This window comes from Siphateles boraxobius, unplaced genomic scaffold, assembly GCF_051911475.1.
Source record: "Siphateles boraxobius isolate OS27281-9 unplaced genomic scaffold, OSU_SipBor_1 49, whole genome shotgun sequence".
NCBI lineage: Eukaryota > Metazoa > Chordata > Actinopteri > Cypriniformes > Leuciscidae > Siphateles > Siphateles boraxobius.
The window spans coordinates 5,042,413-5,064,819 of NW_027509130.1; the positions used below are offsets into that span (position 1 = coordinate 5,042,413).

The 22,407-nt window shown below is 39.3% G+C and overlaps 3 protein-coding genes across 5 annotated transcripts in view; all 3 read right to left on the bottom strand.

Moving 5' to 3' along the window:
- LOC143710931 (myosin-9-like) overlaps positions 1–1,839 on the bottom strand; it is a 39,005-nt gene extending 37,166 nt beyond the window's left edge. Inside the window, exons 1-2 of the mRNA XM_077202174.1 lie at positions 1,754–1,839; positions 1,609–1,679 (exon numbers count right to left, since the gene is read on the bottom strand). The gene's annotated coding sequence lies outside the window, so the exon portion shown is untranslated. The remainder of the gene's footprint in view (positions 1–1,608; positions 1,680–1,753) is intronic.
- Positions 1–13,771, bottom strand: part of atg4db (autophagy related 4D, cysteine peptidase b) — a 66,701-nt gene extending 52,930 nt beyond the window's left edge. The window contains exon 1 of the mRNA XM_077202177.1: positions 13,645–13,771. The gene's annotated coding sequence lies outside the window, so the exon portion shown is untranslated. The remainder of the gene's footprint in view (positions 1–13,644) is intronic.
- Positions 13,772–17,896: 4,125 nt separating this feature from the next.
- Positions 17,897–22,407, bottom strand: part of mast1b (microtubule associated serine/threonine kinase 1b) — a 39,483-nt gene continuing 34,972 nt past the window's right edge. For all 3 annotated transcript variants that reach the window (XM_077202179.1, XM_077202180.1, XM_077202181.1), the window contains one exon: positions 17,897–21,643. In XM_077202179.1, coding sequence (XP_077058294.1) covers positions 20,016–21,643 — 1,628 coding nt within the window. In that variant the 3' untranslated portion in view covers positions 17,897–20,015. The remainder of the gene's footprint in view (positions 21,644–22,407) is intronic.

Consider the following 22,407-nt stretch of genomic DNA (forward strand, 5'->3'; position numbering starts at 1 on the left):
AGTGCATAATCCCCAGTGTTAAATTAACACTGCTCAGTGTTTATATAACCCACATTCAGGCCTTGTCCACACAGACACGGGTATTTTTATAACCGTGACTTTTTTTACACGGTTCGGCCGTTCGTCCACATGGAAACACAGTATCAGGTCACTGAAACCGAACATTTTTGAAAACCCCTGCCAGGGTAAGGATTTCCAGAAACGGCGGTTGCAGTGTTGTCGTGTAGACAGTAAAACCGAGGTTTTTGCCTTGCGACGTCAGAGTGTGCGCCATTATCCGCTGTGTTTGACGTCAGATTGTGCGCCGCTGACTACTTTGACAGTGCTTGATAGCGTGTTTTTGCGTTTTCATGTAGACCAAGATTTTTTTAAACCGAGCATGTGTGGACGGGATTCTTTTTTAAAACGCAGGAGGACAAACTCTGGTTATAACAATACCCGTGTCCGTGTGGACTAGGCCTCAGAGTGTTAACACTGAAGCAGTGTTAAAGTTAATAAGATAATTAAGTGATTAATTCAGTGATGATTGAGCATTATTGAAGACACCTGATGTTAACAAGCAGAATCGCTGAAGGAGAAAGTCACAGATTTTAAGTCACCATTATGGAGATCAGTGTTTGCTTTAGTTGGGCTTTTGACCCTTACATTTTTAACTTTAGATTTAGTTTGGCTGCTGTAACTAAGTTATAACTGCCAGATGAACAAAGAGAAAATGTATCTGGTGGTGTTGGTTATGTTTTAGCTATCATTTTTTGAACTGAATTACTGACCTCATTTAGAGCCTAATCACGGAGTTAGATTTATTTTATTGATTATAGCAATACTGGCCTTGTACAGTAAAATAATTTTAGCATTTTCAATGTAATCCAAAAGATATCTTAATTATTATGATACAAGAACCTTTAATTTAGGCACACACAGACATCAAGAATCAGCGTATGAATCTCAGCAATGGTGACAAACAGCATATTCAGATAAACAGATCAACTCATTAATAAACAAGAGACAAAAAAGTCATAAAAAAACAGCAGAAATTAGATAAGATAGGAATAAAGGAAATTAAACCACAACCAACACTATCAGATCCATTTTTCTCTTTGTTTATCTGGCTGTTATAACTGAATTACAGCAGCCAAACTAAATCTAATTTCAAAAATATATGGATCAAGAGCCCAACTAAAGCAAACAACGATAACCATAATGGTGGCTTGTTAACATCAGGTGTCTTCAATAATGGTCAATCATCACTCAATTACTCAATTATATCATTAATTTCAACACTGCTTCAGTTTTACTTATAACACTCTGAGTGTGTGGATTATATAAACACTGAGTGTTAATTTAACACTGGGGATTTTGCTGTGTAGGTTAATCTTTTTCTCCTCTATAGAAATCACTGTGATAGAAAAAAAATTATAGTAATTGTTGCCCTTTCCCCTTGGGATACAGTGCCAGTGCCTTAAAGATAGATAGTGTTTATAACTAAAGCAATGTGAAAGAAATTTGGTTCTCCCTGGTCGCTATCTTTGATCATGGGCACTCAGTTCAGATACAAGTTATTTATTTATTTATTTAATGATTAAAGTGACAGAGAGAGGAAAAACTCACTGTGTAATCTTGGAGGGGCTGTCCTCCTTTTTCTTCTTTTCTCTCTCCCTCTCCAGTGACACAGTCTGTTTCTGTAAAAGTGTTTATCATTCAGCTAGGAGGAACTGGGAATACTTGTTCTTCTATTTCTGCTAAACTTTCTTACTCTGAGTTGCACTTTCTGTATCTTTTTCATTTGTGTTCTCTTCCTCTGTGCATAGCCCGATCCGGATCCAGCCCACATCCAGCATGGACGCCCTTAAGTTGGGCGGACCGCTCCTGTTTGCCAGATCTGGGCCACAAGCAGGCCATAGCAATGCCACATGTCAGCCAAGAGCAAAGAAATAAACCAGAACTGGACCTTATCTGAGCCACAAAATCTGTCTATACTAAATAAGTTATCACAGCCTTAATAAGCCTGTTAACAAGCAGAATCACTGAAGGAAAGAAGAGAAAAAGAGATGAGCAGAAACACAAGAACTTCAAATGACTTGAAAAAGAAAAAACAAACTGATTCACTGATCTCATCCAGAGTGTTATCTTTGATTATGATGAATGTGTTATTAATGTTATGTCATTGATTATAGTAGCTGTGTGATTCTACAGCATGAGATCCAGCAGAGTTGGAATAATCTGAAGAAACATATTTAAATTGAAGTGGAATGACATCTTGAGTTTGGGTCTGTTCCTCCCACAAAGCTTCGGGAGACTTGCACAGATCAAATGTGTTATTGTCACAACAGACAAGGTTGAGGTGAATACAATAAGTTTATTAATAGTGCAAAGGGTGAGTGATTCAGGGAAGGAATGCAGATGTGATGAATGCTGATTGTAGAACTGGTGATGACTTAGCTGACGGGAATGATGAATGTCCTTGCAGGCAGATGCTAAAGGGAAGAACCAAGATGAAGAAGATCGGCGATGACGGGAAGAACGGGTTCTTAAGGTAAGTAAACAGGGATGACGGCATCTCAGGTGACTGTCATAGACAAGACCAGACACTGGTGAACTGCAGAGGGAAGTGCTGGATGACGATCATGACGATTGGTGACAGGTGACGTGATCTGTGATTGAGAAGTGCATGCAGGTGAGGGCCAGGGAGGATGATGGGAAATGTAGTGAGGAGGTGGATTAACTGAAAACCGTGACAGTTTTGAATCTTTTTTTTTTTTTGTCCTTTCTGAAGATGTGTAGTATAGACTAAATAACACTACTGTTGTATGTAAAAAAGCAGAGATTAAGACATTCTACCTGAAATGTAATTTTCATCATAGGAAAAAAATAAAATAATTATGATTAGACATCAGAGTCATGCATTCAGCAAATAACATATGCACTACCTTTGCATGCAAACTAAAATCAATCAATCAATCAACTGATCTGACACATTCTTTCCAGAGAAATCATAATAATTCTTTCAGGCCCTCAAGCACCTGTGGAACTCAAGCGTGACATATACTCTAGGCTACATAAGTCTTACATTTTGTACAACATTCAAGAATGTAAACACGTTGCAGCAGTTTTATAATGTTTTGTGCTGGTTGTCTAGGACATGTGTGGAATGCTGTTTCAGTTTCAGAAAAGATAAAACTATATCTGTACTTTTATAATCACACACAAAGACGACGAATTCGACTACCTATTCGCAAAGAGGGAAGAAAAATAGAGCAAGTGACACCACCAACTTTTTCAGCAATCTTGGTTCAGGAATAAAAAAAAAATATCTAAGCCAAGAGCCAAAATAATCAATCAACTCAAACCTTAAAGGTGCTCTAAGCGATGTCGGGTGACGTCACTTTTTGACGTTTAAAGTTTGTTATGTTTAGTGGTGCGGGTTTTTCAGTTTAAGTTCCAGTTTATTTATAAAGCGCATTTAAAAACGGCCACTGGCTGACCAAAGTGCTATACACATAGAGAAAGAAACTAATGCAGTTCAGAGACATAGATAATGACAAGCAGTTCAGAGCAGAATAATCATTCTAAGCTAAAAGCGACCGAAAATAAGTAGGTTTTAAGACAAGACTTGAACTCAGACAGAGAGGAATTTGCTCTAATATAGAGTGGGAGCTTGTTCCAGAGTGTGGGACCAGCCACTTCAACAGCTCGATCTCCCCTTGATTTTAGCCGGGTTTTAGGTATCTGAAGAAGAAGTTTAGTTTCAGATCTAAGACTTCTAGTGGGAGAGTAGAAATGAAGTAAATCAGATAGATAAGAAGGTGCTAAATCATTTAAAGATTTATACACCAGTATTAAAATTTTATATTCAATTTTAAAATTTATCGGTAGCCAGTGAAGGGATGTCAGCAGGGGGGTGGCATGGTCAAATTTCCTTTTTCCCATAAGGAATCTTCCCGCAGCGTTTTGAACAATCTGAAGGCGGGCCGTTTGGGACTTTGATACACCGAAATAAAGAAGGTTACAATTTTTACAGAGAACCGTCTATTAGTTAAAAAAGATTTGAACCAGCTCAGGACCACGCCCCCTAGCCCAACGTAAGACTCAAGTCGAGAAATGAGAATCCTTTGGTCAACGGTATCAAAAGCAGAAGACAAATCTAGCATAACTAAAATGATGGAATCTCCCGAATCTGTAGTCATATAAATATCATTGAGGACTTTTTTAAGGGCAGTTTCTGTAGTGATTTAAACCCTGATTCAAACTTTTCAAAGATATTACTGTCCTTTAAGAAAGTCTGAAGCTGTAAAAATACAATTTTCTCTAATACCTTTTAAATAAACGGCACTATCGCGGGCGCGATAGTCTCGCTTTTTTTCTTATCGGTGCAAAAGAAACTCAAAATACTCTGTTGATTTTGATCTTACATATTAAGTGTTGTACATCATTAGATCCTGATAAGTGTCTATTTTTTTGTGGATACTCACAATAAAAACAAAGTGTTGTGCTTTTCACCAAATAAAGAAAAAAAACATGATGCGTGTTCTGCCTTCTCTCTGTCAGTTAAGTCCATTCTGAAACGCGTCCGAAAATTAACTGTAATTGCGCGAATACTTGTCATACAGGCACGATCGAGTGTTTTTCCATAATGAAGCCTGAACTCTCTTCTTTTAAATGAATTAATTTATATAAAAAACAAATATTCTCAGTTTATGTAATCTGTATGAAAAGAGAGAGATGTCAGTCTTTTTCTTTCCAGCTCATTATACCTGATTACGCGTTAATGTGCCACGCCCACGGAGAGTGCGCGGTATTCAAACACAAATGATCTAAGGCAAGCCATTCAAACATGCCAACACCCACCAGCTGGATTATAAAACACATTGTGTTTAGTAAGTATCTTACTAGAGCTGTGTGCACAGCGTATCTATACGCTGTGAGCAATAATACTACCTAACCCTGGAAAATGTACCAGAAGTGCTGGTAGTTTCATTTCGAGGAGCAACGGATCCAGCTGATGTAGTAAGTCATTTATTCTTAAGTGCTTTGTTCTAATCGCGATATTGAATAGTGTCTGACTGTAAACCGCAAAAATACTGTTTAAATATGAATTGCGTGTCTGTGTGTAGGCTAAATGATGAATGAACGGCACAGGTGGGTGCGCTTTGTTTACTACAGTTATACAGCGCCTGTCTGTGCGTTCATTCACTCTCGCACCTACATTAGTAAACGTTATTTTTACATGAACACATCCAAACTATATTGCTATAGCCTACTAAGATGAGTAAAAATAGACTGAAATAAAATGTCTGTATAAGCAACAAACTGCAAATTCACATGTATATGCTAATATATCATGCACAATATGTGACAGACTAAATATGAATGTTTAGTTTTTTAATTAGTTTTGGATATATTATAAAGTTTTGACTGTAAAAAAAGACTACTGTCACATAAAATAGGTACGCTTTTGTTCACCAATTTCTGCTCATAGTTAAATATACTATAGTATGGGATGTTTTGTCAAAAATAAAGTAGGTACATTGAATTATCAACTAAGATGTTATTATAGTGTTTGTTCCAATATTCAAACTAATGAATCCTTTTTTAATACGTATGATAAAATGTATACTTTTTACAAAGAAATACACTTGAAGTATTGTTAAAATTGTAATTGTTGTTGTAATTGTAACCTATTTGTAATTGGTTACAATTTCTGATTGTAAAATAAGTATGTATAGATCATTTCTTTTGTCCTTGCATTCTTTGGGACCCTGTGACACTTGAGGTGTGAAAGGGCTAATTAATATGCAGCTCATTATGTGTGTGGCACATTATCTGGCCTTTGTCTTCTCAGGTGTGAACACGCCTCCACGCATATTGCCTTTCCAAACAAAAGGTGTCTTATAAAATTTAAATCAATGTATTGTTTTGTGTAAATTATTAGGCAGGATGATTTTCAGATCATTTTGAAGCAAAAATTCTAAGCAACAACACTCATTAGTCAAAAGTCTTGTGGAAACATATTTAGTATGTGTTTTGTGGCCTTATTTCAGACACTTTAAGTTTTAGTTTTTTCAATAACCACACATAAACATATTCTCTAAAAAATACAAACATGTTGCTCACATATTACGGTAGCCCCGTTTGTGCTATATAGAGTGAATTTACACCTTTGCCATTAACATGTTTATAAATAACTGAAAAAAGCACAAATGTCAGAGCATGTCAGAACACCTCAAGGACCCCAAAAACCCCTTAGACCTCAGAGGGTTAAGTAGCGATCTCAACCCTGGGCCGACAGTATCAAATAATTTTCGCAGATTGCAAGGATGTAAAGTGTCATACATACAAAAGGAAGGTTTAAGTTTAAACATTATTTCCTTTACGTAGAGTGCCAAAGATGGGCAGCGAAGAGAGTTTATAGGAGGATTTAAAATAGAGTTAATGACCGAAAAAAGTGCCTTAGGGGTGTTGTGACGTTTCATAATCAATGTAGTAAAATAAGAAGCTTTAGCTTTCTTAACTGCATTCTGATAACGATAGACAGTCTCTTAAGATCTCGTACGAGACCTGTAATTTGTCTTTTTTCCACTTCCTTTCTGCTTTCCTGCATGACTGTCTCAAGGAGCGTAAACTATGATCGACCCATGGCTCAGAATTAGATTTAGTCTTAGATTTAAAAGACTTGAGGAGAGCAGTAAGATTTAAAATATCTTCCCAAACAGTGTTTATAAGGCAGAGATGATGCTCCACATCAAGGTCAGGGAGTGGGGATTCTAAGGATAGAATAGGATTACCCTCATTGTAGAGCTTAATAAAGTCCATTTCGAAATCAGGTAAATATGCACGAGCTTGTGTGGTGTTAGAAACAGGTGTGATAGTAAGCACAGGAAGAGAAATTTTATATAAAATAGGAAAATGATCAGAGATTGCAGAATCAACAACTTCGACTTCAGTTATAGATAACCCATATGATAGAATTTGATCCAACGTGTGTCCATGGATATGTGTGGGATAATTAACCCACTGCCGAAGTATAAAAGAGTCAATGATGTTTAAAAACTCCGCTTAGAAGGGCAACATATGCACATTTAAGTCACCTAAGATGAGGATGGAATCGTATTTGGTGACCAGGGGCCATATTCACAAAGAATTTTAAGGCTAAAAGTAGCTCCTAACTGGCGAATTTAGGAGCAACTCCTAAAAATAATGGGCACTCCTAACTTTAGGACTCCTTATTTTTTTCACTAAGAGTAATTCACAAAGCATTTTAGCCCTAAGAGTAGCACCTAAGTCTGGGACAGCTTAAAAGAAGTCGAGAGAACTCCTAACTCACTAAGACCTATTCACAAAGGATTGTAGCGCATACCACCGCCTCTCGCAGTCGTCCGGGGTCCGCGACACAAGCGGGAATGCTGCATTGATCTGCAAACAAATCCTCTCCCATGTCTCACACTTAGTTTTACTTGATATCCCAGTGTCGAGTTTCCATTTTATTTTATTTACTTATTTATTTTCAGCACCAACTGGGCCAGCAGCAGTAACTGATCCTGTGTCCAGTTGGGCTTTCTTTTCCGTTTTGGCGAGTTCATAATCCACCGTCATTCAACTATTACATTACTTCAATAGGAGCAACATTTCCTTGCTTTAAGTAGTCTATTTAGGCTATGGAAGCTTGTTTCCGCCACAGAATGAAAAACAAAAAATGTAATTGCGATTTATTTTTTTATCTCACAATTGCGACTTTATTTCTCTCAATTCTGACTTCATATCTCGCAATTGTGAGATAAAAAGTCGCAATTATTTTTATTTCTTTTATTCAGTGGCGGAAACAAGCTTCCATACTAATATGATGTCAATTAACCAAGCAAGTGTTAATGCAAGTGTCGTTTTTCATTATTAGGCAAGTGGCGGTTTCATTAGGGTATTAGGCTACCTTAATTTAATTTAATTTAATTCACCACTTTTCTCTCTCTCTCTCTCCCTTTTTAGAATTACACTTCACTGGGGCCTGCACAAACATGTCATTATATATGCATCTTGATGACATTACTATAATTATTTTGTGTAGGACACAGACATGTTTAGATGTTGTAATTCCATGATTTGTTGCGTCTGTGTTATGATCCGCATTATAGCCCTGTCATCTAACAACCAATCACTGTGATCATTGCGAGGAAACTCGTGCATGAGAATTGACGTCAACCATAGCAACGAAGAATCACTCTTAGTTTAGGAGTTGTCATTTTTCCTTACTAAGAGTAGGTCTGAGAGGCGTTGTGAATAACTTTTAAGAGAAAACTCCTAGCTAAAACATTTTAGTGTGATTTAGGAGTACTCCTAGTGGTAAAATAAAATTCTTTGTGAATACGGCCCCTGGTCACCCACAAATTCAGAGAACTCCACTATGAAGTCTTTAATTAAGTGTGGAGGGCAATAGATCAAAGCTAATACCAAGGGTTCAGGCCAGTTCAAAAGTACAACAAGGGCTTCAAAACTTGAGAAGGTGGTGGTATATATCATTTGACATTGTGGTCTGAACGATTCTTTTACAATGATGGCTAGTCCACCGCCACGGCCAGCTGGTCGCGGGCCGTTGTAAAAATAATAGTCAGTTGGAACGAGTTCAGAAAATGGAATAAGGTCTCCTACCTTCATCCAAGTCTCGTGATAAAAAAAAAGTCCAAATCCAGATCTGTGATGAATTCCTTGAGGATGAACGTCTTGTTAAGCAGAGAACGAGCATTTAACAGCACAGATTTTGGAGAGCGAAGAGTAATGTGAGAAACCGCTGCTTTTTCCAGAAAGCAGAGGTAAGTGATGTTTGCACCCTCGTAGCGCGGTCGAATAATGATCCGTTGGTGGATGATTTCCTCTAAAACCAGAGAGTCGAGAGAATCTGGAGTAGAAGTAGGGGAAACTGTCATGATTTTCCTGAGCCAACGCGACGTCGGTGTTGGCCGAAATCGTGCCGTGAAGCGGTCCGGCCGAGGTAGAGACCCGAGAGCAGCTAGACAACCAGTTCTCATGAGTGTCTTTATTCTGACGATCACACCCCAGCGTTTACCACATCTTCTCCAACGCTTTCTTGGGGGAACGTCCAGAGGCAGTCGCCTGAAGTGATCCGGGATATCTCAAAAAAGAGACCCATATGTGTGATCGGCTAAAAAGCCCAGTTTCGTGTCCAAATCTCCTACACAGGAACTGCGTATATCCAAAATTTTCTGGCGATCATAAGTGAGAGAGTCAACATAGTAGTGGGACAGGAGATCACATAGAAACAGCCAAGTGATAAACAAAGCCGAGAGCAGCAGACGGCTCGCGGTGTACACAGGCGCCATCTTGGAGTAGATTGGTTAGCCCAATTTGTTTTCATTGCCGTGTGTGGAGCCTGGGGTGTCTGCAGAGATAGCATTTTTTACACTGTGTTCAGGGGAAAGGCAGCTAGCGGATCGTGAGGAGATGTTTGCTGTGTGTGACAAAAAAAATGTTGGCCTAAAAAACGTGTGACATCACTTAGAGCACCTTTAATATGCACTTTGTTTAACTGAGATCTGCACAGCTAAATCCCCAGTGTGGCATCCCTTTCCGGACAGGCTGAAGCTGTGCATCTGGCCCCTGGGGTTGAGATGGTGCTTTCTCAGTGTTCAGCGGGAGAAAGGAATACAGTTATGAGTGTAAGAGCACCTTCAACATCATACTTACGCCAGTAAGTGGAAACTGTTTGTCTCTTGGTGCACAGATCATGCCCTCAACCCAGTTGATTGTCCCATCACTGAGGTGCTGGACTTCCTGCAATTCCTGCAATAGTAATTTCCTACTACTAAATTCTGAAAAAACAGAGATTCTAATTATTGGACAAAAAACTTCCACACGTAATAACCTAGAATACCGTCTAACACTTGCTGGCTGCTCTGTTAAGTCTTCGTCGTCAGTTAGGAACCTGGGTGTGCTCTTTGAAACCAATCTTTCATTTGAAAGACAAGTGTCTTGTGTCTGTAAAGCCGCATTTTTCCATCTTAAAATATATCTAAATTACGTCATATGCTCTCATTGACAAATGCGGAACAACTAGTTCATGCGTTCATGACATCAAGGCTAGATTATTGTAATGCTCTACTGGGTGGTTGCCCTGCACGCTTAATAAACAAACTACAGCTAGTTCAAAACGCAGCCGCTAGAGTTCTTACCAGAACCAGGAAGTACGACCATATTAGCCCGGTTCTGTCAACACTGCATTGGCTCCCTATTAAACATCGTATAAATTTTTAAATATTGCTGATTACTTACAAAGCACTAAATGGTTTAGCTCCGCAGTTCTTGAACGAGCTCTTAACGCATTATAGTCCTTCATGTCTATTGCGATCTCAAAGTTATGGCCGGTTGATAATACCTAGAATATCTAAATCGACTGCTGGCGGTAGATCCTTTTCCTATTCAGCACCAAAACTTTGGAACAATCTTCCTTGTGTCCGGGAAGCAGACACAGTCTGTCAGTTCAAAGCTAGACTAAAAACACATCTCTTTGACATAGCATTCACATAACACTCTATAGACTTCTATAATTCAATATTAGGCTGCTTAGGTCAGCCGGAACTGGGAACACTTTCCTTTGATTCTGATGTACTCATTACATCATAAGATGAATGGCATCTACGCTAATTTTAGTGTCTTTGTTTATCCCGAGGTTTTCCCGCAGCCTGCCGGATCCAGGCCGTTGCCAGATCTGACGAAGGACTTTCGCCTGGACCTGATGACAATGCAGAGCTGAAGTGCCAACTAGCCTCTCCCTATGGAGGATCCCTATACCACTCTACAGATAAAGCGTTGTGGAATTTTTCGGTTCGCGTACCTACCCAAAGTGATAAGATAAAATAAAATTCTGCATCAAATTTATAGAGAAGACAAGTAGTTTGTTTAGGCATGGTTTGTAAGGAATTACAAACCTGCGCACATATATTCAAACGCACATAACTATAGAATCAATTCTTAATGCGCATGTGAACGCCATCAGCGTCTATCACAGGTTCACGTTTAAAGTCTGTTTAGAGAGAACGGTGTCGTCTTAGCGGCCCCTAATTTAATAACAAATGATCTTTTAGACGGAAATGAATCAATCAAAACTAACTTTAGCTGGAAAAAAACATTTTTCAAGAACCACTATAATCTCTGTTACCTTAAATTATATGTTTATCTCTGTAAAGCTGCTTTGAAACAATCTACATTGTTAAAAGCGATATATAAATGAGGATGACTTGACTTGACTTGACCTGCAGTATTGGTTGGATACTGGACGTTCTCAAGCCACATTTAAACTGTGTGTGGCTGTCCTTTCTGCTTATCGGGATCCTATAGAACAGGTGTCAGTTGGTGAAAATAGGCTAGTGGTGGCTTTTCTAAAAGGAGCTGTACGGCTAAAGGCACCAGTACGTGTAGTGTGTACCCAGTGGGTGGTACACACTATTACCGGTGGTGCTGGACAGTTTGTGTTCAGCACCTTACAAACCTATTGAGCAATCAGCTATTAGAAGACATAACATCGGCCAAAAGGGTCAGTGAGTTGCATGCTCTGTCAGTGAGTCCACAGTGTTTCAGGTGGGGGCCAGAGGTCAATCAAGTTATACTTTGGCATTTCAGCCCAAGTGATTGTCGCCTCAATTCACAAACCAACCCATTCAGCCGGTGGCGTTTATACAAGAGGACAAGGAGGCCCTATGTCCAGTCTGTACAGTATGTTGAGGCAGTGTGTGTCAAAGACTGCCCCATGGCGTACCACTGACCAGATTTTTTTCTGCTTTGGGCCCTTGTCAAAGCTCACTGGCTACCCAGATAGCAACATTGTTTCGGCCCAGATCTGGCCCACACCTGGCACTTGTGGAATACTGATCTGGCCCACATTCAGCGTGGAATGACGGCCCTTGGGCGGGCCGCTCCTGTTTGCCAGATCTGGGCCACAAGCAGGCCATAGCAATGCCACATGTCAGCCAAGAGCAAATAAATAAACCACAACTGGACCTTATCTGAGCCACAAAGTCTTTGTATATTAAATATGGAGACATCTCAGCCTTAATAAGCAGAATCACTAAAGGAAAGAAGAGAAAAGAAAAAGACGAGCAGAAGCACTTCAATGTTTTCATAAAAGAAAACAATACATCTCTGAAGATCTCAGCAGAGGAGGAATAAACAACTCCACAAACAGCATTACCATTACCAGATTCACTTATTACTAACCAGACTGACTTTATTTCTGTCAGACGTCTAAAAGAATCTTATTGAAAATTAACAGCGGTTTAACTCTAATGTGTTTTATTTGAAGTCACCATAACAGTGATTAGTGTTTCCATTAGTTGGGGTCTTAACTCTTATTTAATCTTTTGACTTAACTGGCTGCTGTGACAGTCTGTTTGTAAAACACATTTGCAGCAGCAAAGAAAGCTAAACTGAAATGAGCTCAGGTGATGATGGTTAGAGACAGAGAAACCGCAAGAACAGAAAAAAATCCAAAGACAAGAACTACAAATAACTTCCAGTCACAGCCTTAGGGAACGTTTACATGACAATGATATGCTTAAAACGGAGACGTTTTTCCTTTGAGTTTTCCACGTACAGATGACATCATTGTCAAAATGATCCTCATTCCATGGATCCATGAAAACGACTAAGACTGCTTTATTCTGTTGCCAGGCCATCAGATGGCGATGAAACACTATAGACTGAACATGTAATACACATGTGCATGACTTCATCGTCTTCAGAGATTCGTGTTTTTGTTGTTCACATGGAGACCGTTTTCAAAAACCGGCACTTTGAAACCTGTTTTCAAAAGTTTGCGTTTTTAGCCACCCAAAACGCAGTTGTCGTGTAAATGAACGGTCATCTGCTCTTCTCCGCACACCTCCATATCTGACGTTATTCCAGGCAGAAACGAGTTTGGTTTTGAGTTTGGTCTTCTCCTTGGACTGTGGGACGTGTCCGTCGACGTCAGCGCTGAGACCCAGCAGGCCCGGGTTCGACGGGTGGACCAGCTTGAACGATGTCAGATCATCTGCGGGCTCCATCACTCACATCCATGAGCCTGTTGCCATGACGTCCAGAGAATCTGAATCCCAGCCGTCCAATCAGAGCAGGGATGGGGGTCACATGTGCGAGTGACGCTGTGGGACAGAGAGAGAACAAAAGTAACTTACTGAGATCTGTTCAGGACTTTCTCAGGGAAACACTGAGACAAGTGACACATCATGTGACTGAAGGAATCCTACAAATGTGTCAGGTAAAGTTAAGCCACATTAATATCACTAAACAAATATCTTTGATAATACGTGTTTAGATAACTATTAGGTGTTTATGCATCAAATATAAATGGTTTATCTACCCTTTAAAGACGGTATTGAGAGATATTATGCTACTCTGAGATTTACCATGATACTGAATGTACATATTCATATAGTATAGTATCATACTGTGATACTACAATAGTTAAGGCTATTGCCATAGTACCATGTCCAAATGTACAATATTTTGGGGGATATCAGCGAATTTCTTATGTGAGAGTGACTTTATACGTTTGTTGTTGGTAGTTTGTTGAGTTGACGAATTTGATACATAGACGGGTCATTTCTTTCACGAAAGGAAGCACATTTTGAATGTGTGATAAAATACTTAACTTAAAAGCGGTTTTGACTGTCATGTCATTGTAAATATCAGAGGATATCAGCTGGAAACTTTCCGCATTACAAACACGCCGCGACGCCACTCGGATTTGCTGCCTCTTCCTTCACTTGGCAACAAAACTCGTATCTGTCCTCGGATTGGCTGTCTGGTACTTCAGTGCTCTCTGATTGGTCACTTCAGTGTCTGTGTAGTATACTATCTATGACTATCCACCTTATTCTGCTCTAAACAATGGGCGGCGCCATGACGACGACTCCGGTTGCCTACTTCCGGTTCGTACTGTATTAGCAGTGAGAGAATGAGTTCAGGCTCTATGAGTTAAGGGGGCGGCAGTGGCTCAGTGGTTCATGTAGGTTGTCTACAAACCGAAAGGTTGGTGGTTCAATCCCCGGTTCCACCTGATCAAGTGTCGAGGTGTCCTTGAGCAAGACACCTAACCCCAATGTTCCCGACGAGCTGTTTGGCGCCTTGCATGGCTGACACCGCCGTCGGTGTATGAATATGTGTATGAAAGGGTGAATGTGAGGCAAATATGTAAAGCGCTTTGGTGGCCATTCAGTCTGTGAAAGCGCTATATAAATGCTGTCCATTTACCATCTACATGTGCTGTTGTTTGCTGTTTTAACAATTCAAAGAAGATAAACAACTTTTTAGAAACTGGGTGCTTTGAGCATAAGATAAAAAGGAGAGAATGCCTATGTCCGTATCAGCTACATTCAATAACAGAGAGTAGACGTTTTTGGTTAGCTGCGCTAAAACTGAAGCATCCAACGAAAAAGGTGTAATACGTTACCAGTAGGGATGGGCATTTCAAGCAAAAATAATATTAGAAGATCGCTGGGTATTATGCAATTAATATTCGAGAATCGCACCCCTCATCACGCACACATACATGTAAAGGCTACACACCAGAGCACGTGAGCAAAGCGGAGCAGTGTGACGCTTAAAATATAAGTTAAAAAAAAATGAAACGTACGTTTTATATTTAAGTTTCGCAATATAATGTTTTTTTTTAAATTTAATTTAATCTATGTTGATTATATGAAAAGGGAACCGCATAAGATGAGTCAGATATGATAAGATGCCCAATATATCGGAAAACATTTGGAATGGCTCATGATTTTGACCACTTATCAAGTTTTGTTTTGTAGAAGGCCTTTCTTTAAAGTGAATTTCGTTTAGTATAAATTGTATCTTCATTTTTATCAATGTTTCATGAACAAATTGTCTGGAATAATAATAAATAAGAAGCACAAATATACAGGACACGGAGGCGCGGGCGCGTGAACTGGAGCGCGTCTTATTAATCAACGAAACTCAGCGTATAAGTTACTTGCCTCACATACATGATAAGAATATCTATAGAAAGCTTGAAATGTGTACTTTTAAACAAAATAATTAAAAACGAGCAGAAATGGGCTGCTCTCTGCTTATGTATAGGTTAATTCGTATGAAGTGTGCATTTCTCTATAGGCGCGTTCACTACTTCGAAGTTGGCGAGTCAGTATCATCAAATTTATCTTTGCAGTCGACACTTACAGAAAACACTAGAACTAAACAATTCAAATGTTTAATGCATAATCGTTGCTTTTGCCGGGTTTTTTGTGGCAAGCTTAGGCTATGCGTCCGTTGAGATGCAGAATAGGCAATTTATTACGAAAACGCTCATTATGGTTATATAGCATTCTCTCCCATATAGTATACATAACTTCCAACCCAACTTCAGTCGTGCACGGGCAGGGGCAGCCCTACTTATTTTACATATTTTCTAACCAGCACATCACTGCGGCGTTCTGAGCAAGCGGCGCTTAATCTTCATTAAGCTTCGAACCGGAAAAGGACAACCGGCTTCCGGTTCAAACCCGCTATTAATCATGGATAAATTCGCTAACCAGGAAAAAGGTGGATATTGGGTTTAATCCTATTAGGCTACTTGTAATGTGTGTTCTGAGATCACGAAAAACGGTAAGAGTTTGTATTTGTATGGATTCATTTGTATTAAATCACATTCAAACTAGTTCAAACTCAGCTATTACATCATTGGTTATATAACAAGTAACTGTACTTAGACTACATAGCTGTGCTGTGCAGTAGGCTACTTTGCAAATTGTAGTCCGTTACTGATAACAAATTACATGACGAAAGTTGTAGATAGTAACATAATCTAGATAGTAACATAATCTAGATTACTCTTTTTAGGTAATGTATTCTGACTGCTTTTTGATTACTTTTGACCTAACTTGTTACTGTAATCACTTAGATTTGAATGCGATTGAGTATGTAGATTGTGTGAACAAAATGTAACGTTAATCATGTAATCCATAAAAAGTAACTGTAATTTGATTATGAGCATTTTAAAACATGATGTAATCTAATTAGCCTACAAGTATTACATTTTTGGAATCTTTTTTGGAATACATGTAAGATTGAATGTAATCAGGTAATACCCAGCACTACATACATGTAAGTTTTTACTTTTATTAAACCATCGTTTTAATATTATTTTATAGTTATGGTATCATATTTTATGACCTTCTTGCTATAACTGACTCATATTAACTCATGTATCATTTAAACAGTTATCTACAAACCCATGCAAGAAGACAAAAACAACCCAAAACCAAATATGTGATTGGCTTCTTTATTATTACTGCACTTTATTATTATTATTTTTTAAATTGCATTAGTTTATAACATTGCCTGAGGTGAGAAATCATAAAAAAAAACAGTAAATAAACAATGATATAAGAAGTGAATGTACAAAAAAATTCACAGGTAAAACTGTTGGGAAGATTTATGCAAAGCAGCGTAGTTTCGAAGGGCAACATACAACCTCCCCTTTTAACAATCAAACAGGGCAAAAATCATTCAAACAAAATCATAAACGTATAAATAAATACAAAGACAAAAATCAATAAAGTGCATTCTGTAACATTGCTTGTACTCTTGCACGAGTAACTGTCTCTACAGTATCTAAACACTGACACCGTCTATCCTACACACACACACACACACACACACACACACACACACACACACACACACACACACTTTACAGCACAAATCAATCTGAAAACAAAGTCTGAAGTAATAAAGGCATATACACCCTACACAAATATTAAAAGAATATTAATAATGATGCTACCTTCACAAAAAGTACTGTGGTTTTACAACGATACAAAGATGGTACCTTATATTGTACACCATGGTACTGAATTATTACTTTATCCATGTATATTCAGGGAAATATGGTTTATGTCCAAAAAATATGGTATTATCATAGTACAAAGTCTTAAAGACCATGTTAATACCAGCCAAAATTCAATCCATCATTTGTTTCTCCCTCTAAAGGTTAACATTTGGGTAAAGTGTAAAGTCCTATATTGGCAAAAGACAGTCAATCAAGGATCAGCTGATTTGGATCATCATTGCACTAACGTGGCACCAAATACATTGCTAGATTCACTACACAAACACACAAACACACACACACACACACAGTCTCCAAAGTACGTTCACACAAACGTGAGAGATTTAAAGTGTAAACAGATTAGATCAATTCCACATGTAACACAAAGCCACTGCCAAAGAATCATTTCATCTCTCGCAAACCACCAGATGTTTACATGTCATCCTACTACGTAATAAAATCCTATAAAAGATCACAAATATGTAGCAAAATTGAATTAAAAGCCCTGAATGGATTAAAATTAAACACATCTACACATGGACCACCTCATACTTCACAAACTCTTCTGCATATAATAAAAGGATAATTCAGGCTTTGAAAGAATTCAAGTGTATAATCCACAGTGCATTTACTGGCCTATTAATATAATCTAACAGGATGACATCATATAGTGAGCTATTTTCTTCATAGAGTTTGTCTAATAATCTCAACATCATTTCATAACAATGCCATCCTTGCCATCAACAATTTTTTTGCTTCAAGCTCAAGCATGGCAAATTTAACTACTGTATATAGACTCTCTTTGTTTCTTTCCGAGACATTTAAATTCAGCCACATAAAAGTCAACATGAAACGACATCTGCAACTGATTTTACTTCCATAATCTACTTCAAATATACTTCTACAGATATGTGCTATTATTGCCATAATGCAAACTGGATTTAAATCGCTGCATCGACTTAGAGAGGCTGCATTTCCCACAAAGTAGCTATTTGACTATACAGTAGACCTTAGACAGGGATTGATTTTACACAGATTAAACAACATTGCAATCTATTAAACGCACTGTACTTCTGTTTCTCACAACCTAGTTTTCATTCCTGTCAAAAATTATATATGGCACTACACTGACTAAAGTCTGTTGGTTAAACATTGTGCATGACCAAAGTGATGTTAGCTGAAAGGGAAAGCCGTGCACTGATGAATCGTGCACAATAACACCAGGAACATGCATTACTAAAGTAAATGGCCAATTTAGATTTCATGTTGACTTTTGCTGGGCATTTCCAGTGCAAATATAATTAAGACAGCAGACACAAGCACTTACTCAAACGGTTTTGTCCTTGTGCAACAATCATTTCCCATTTCTGTTGCCTCTAGCATTAGTATAGCGCTACTGTCTGCAGTTTAACAGTATAGCCAAGGTATGAGAATGAGAGTGTTTCTAATCTATATTGTTGGTCACTTGGTAAACAAACACTTTAACTACCTCTCGTTTCTAACAAACTGACTGGATTGGATGATATGGTGATGGCTGAAAGTACATGCCCTCTACAGACCTGGCAGGAATGATTGGATGTGCAGTCCCAGCGGGCACCTTGACATCAATTTAACATCAATATGACATCAAACATTATGTCAAAATGACGTCACAAAAAAGGTCAAAAATGAAAGTCATATTGACGTCAAAGTGTCAATGTCAATTTGATGTCAAGATTTTGACCTCTGCTGATGTGATTATTGAAAACACCTGATGTTAACAAGCAGATTCCCCAAAGGAGAAAATAATTTTTTAAGCCACCATTTTGGTGATCAGTGTTTGCTTTAGTTGGGCTCTTGACCCCTATACAATGAATATTTAAATTTTGTTTGGCTGATGTAAATGTCACTGCAGATGAACATTGTGAAAAGGTGATCAGGAGGTGTTGGTTATGTTTCAACATTATCTTGAATCAAATTGAGTGTCTTTACCTTGTTAATTATAGCAACACTGTGATTCCATAGCAAACAATTATCAGCATTTTCAATATAATCCAAAACACTTCTTAAAAGCTATTCTGATCAGAAGACTTTAAAACATTTTTTTTTAGACACACTGACATCAATAATCAGCCTGTGAATCTCAACAAGGGTGACAATAATAAGTTGCAGTGCATTCTGGGTGCCACCAATAAAAACTCATTCATGGCTCCCATCATGCTTTGCGGTATGAATAAATTATGATCTGATTTGTTTAAGTAATTTCCTTTTCCTAATTGAATATTTTGTTTGTCACCATTGTTGAGATTCATACATTGATTCTAGATGTCTGTGTGTGCCTAAAATACACATTTGTTTTATCAGAACAACTTGTAGGAAATCATTTGGATTAAATTAAAAATTCAGGATTATATGCTGTAGAGTACCGTGATGCTGGAATTAGCAATCTAAATCTAAATCAGAGATTAGACTCCAAAAGAGTTCAGTGATTCAGGTCAAATGATGATTGTCAAAACATAATCAACACCATTAGATCACCTTTCCTCTTTGTTCATCTGGCTGATCACCATTCAGTTTCAGCAGCCGAACAAGGTTAAAAACCTTAGGGGCAAGAGCCCAACTAAAGCAAACATTGATCACCAAAATGGTGACTTAAAATTGCTTGTTAACATCAGGTGGCTTCAATATTGGCCAATAATCACTCAATTAATCACATCAGCAGAGGTCAAAATCTTGACATCAAATTGACATCAACACTTTGACGTCAGTATGACTTTCATTTTTGACCTATTTCGTGATATCATTTTGACATAATGTTTGATGTCATATTGATGTTAAATTGACGTCAAGGTGCCCGCTGGGGTGTTCACTAGCATAGGGTCTTAATTTCATTTTTCATATCTGTTTTTTTGACTCTTCTATTCACAATATACAATGTAACATGCATCTAGAGAGACATACTGGTTTGTTCTACATCCACATATGATGGTGCATACACTCGTACGCCATATGCACAAACATATTTGACAAGGGTAATTTAGAAGCACCTTGTTTGCGTTTTTTTTTCTCGTTTTTTTCATTTATGTCTTGATTTGATGGCTGTAGAGTCTTTTGAACAGTCTGCATTTGGACAAATACTGGGAACACATTCCATTTTTAAAGTTTCCAACAGAATATTCCCATTAGAATATTATGAATGTTTGGAAGAGCTCTTTGATGCCTTTTCAGCCTTTGACGATCCAGGACCGGGCCAAGTTCCAGTCAGCCCACGGCGACTCCCAGACGAGGCCTCGGACTTTCCCAAGGTGGCGGCTCGTTTGTCCTCGTTGGATTTGGAGCTGTCCTTAGTCTTCCCGCCATCCTGAGAGCCCAACTTCATTGGCCCAAGCACAGTTTTAGCCACACTGGTGAGCTGCGTCACAAAGCTGGACCTGTCGCCAGGAGATACGGCACGGGATTTGCTTGTGCAAGGCGACTTGACGGTTGGATACGGAGAGGCTTGGGACTCCTCGACCGCTTCCAGTCGCCATCTTTCCTCTTGAGGGGCTCTGGTTGACGCTGATGGGGTTTTAACCCGTTCTTCAATGATTTTAGACTGGACAGGAATGGCTTCTTTGACTTTAGGTGTGGCAACAATACTAGGTACAGTCCCCTCAATGCTTAGAGGTCCTTTACCTGACTTCCTTGCCTCTGGAGCAACTATCGGTGGGATTTTCTCCTTCGCCGGGATCTTTTCAGTGGCTTTGCCATTTTCCAGCCCTTTAGGACCCTCGGTTTTGCCTTTCTCCACCCCTTTTGGAGCCTCGGTTTTGCCATTCTCCAGCCCTATAGGACCCTCGGTTTTGCCATTCACCAGCCCTTTGGGACCCTCGGTTTGAAGGCTCTGGGATTTGAGTTCCTGTGATCCAGAGCTCTGAACAATTGGTGTCCAATTTGGGGTCTTTGAGCCACATCCCATTGCGGATGTGACGCTTAGAGATTCGCTCTTTCCTACATCCCTAGCTCCCTCCTTGACTATTGACACGACTGATACTTGAGAAGACTCAGACTTGGAGGCAACTTTCTCCTTCTGAGGTGTTTCGGCCAATTGGGTTGATTTAGGATCCAATGGATCGGTTTTGGACATGGTTCTTAAAACTGCTTCACTTGAGTTGGGCTTTCTCGGTTTAGACTCTTGAGCTGTTATTGAGTCCTGCCTTCCGAAATGCCTCGCCGGACTCAACGTGTGCTGAACGGGCGTGTGCGTTGGCGTCTGTTCGGGTGGAGAGGGAGGAGCCCCGGGCGTATTCTCGCCCTCGATCTCCATCAGGCTCTGGAGAGCGTGTTCGCAGTGGAACGACTCCCGGCGGTATTCGGCATGCACAACCTCCAATCCGTGTTTCCTCATGGACACGCAAAGCCCTCCCTTCCTATCCGAGCATACGGAAGATGAGGAGGATGGGAAAGATGGTGTAGGGGGCGGGCCCAGCTTCTCTGTGGACTGCACCCGTTGGAGGAGAGGGGAACGGGGGGGTTCTGCGCTCTTGGGACGGGGGCGCGTGATTGGAGGAGATGCATGAAGCTTGGCGGGGAAGGCTTGTGTGGTGTTGGAGCTGCCAACGGTGTGTCCAGCGATGGGCGGAGGAGAGGACGAAGTTGGGGATGGCGTGTGAGCTAACGGGGACAAAGGAATGTTCCCGGCGGATTTGCAGCGAGCAGAACGGTACTGCCGGTGGAGTTTGGGTGAGAGACCGTATAGAGAGCTTGGCCGCATGTGCTGAGATGTCGCAGGCGAGTTTGGCGTGCTGGACGCGGGAGAGCTGGTCTGAGACGACGTGCCTGAAAGGACAAGGACAGAACCAGGTCAGAACATGTAAAGGGCACACAATGATCAGTCAAAACCCCCAAACACTGACCGAAGTTAAATATCAAAGGCTAATTGAGTTAATTTCAAAGCACTTCTGCAGGAAAACGAAATACACGCCACAGAAATATCATCTTCAGTAGGTCAAATGTCACTCAAGTACATAGGGTTTAATCGAAACTCAATATTACATGGCAAAATTCTACTTTTTTTCTCTAAAAGAGAATTCAGACATTATAATACAATTGTTTGACTACTCAAAAACTTAGACCCCAATCATACTCTTGTGTCATGCATCATATATTGCATGTATATCAACACAGATGCTTTCAAGCTTGATCTTCAGAGACATTGGACTCTGCTATGAGGCACATAATGGGGGATTTTCATGTATGATTTGCATTCTCAGCACTAGTCAACCGTCTTTCAGAGTCAATATGTTTAAAGCAAGGTGCCTGAATAAAATACATACTGTTACAAATATTTAAGTGTAACTGTAGCGCCCCCTTGTGTACTGCTGTTATTACTGTAATGCAAGCATGCATGGAAAATGTTTAAACGTGTGCAATGTATTGAATCTTCATTTGTATACTAGCATAATCAGCATCTCAATCAGTCAAACTAAACTAGTAAAAGTAGTAGAATGCAAATAAATAATATTTAATAAATAATGCTTATAGTAAACTTACATTATATTGCCACTACTACTACTAATAATTTGGTACAAGATCAGAATAAA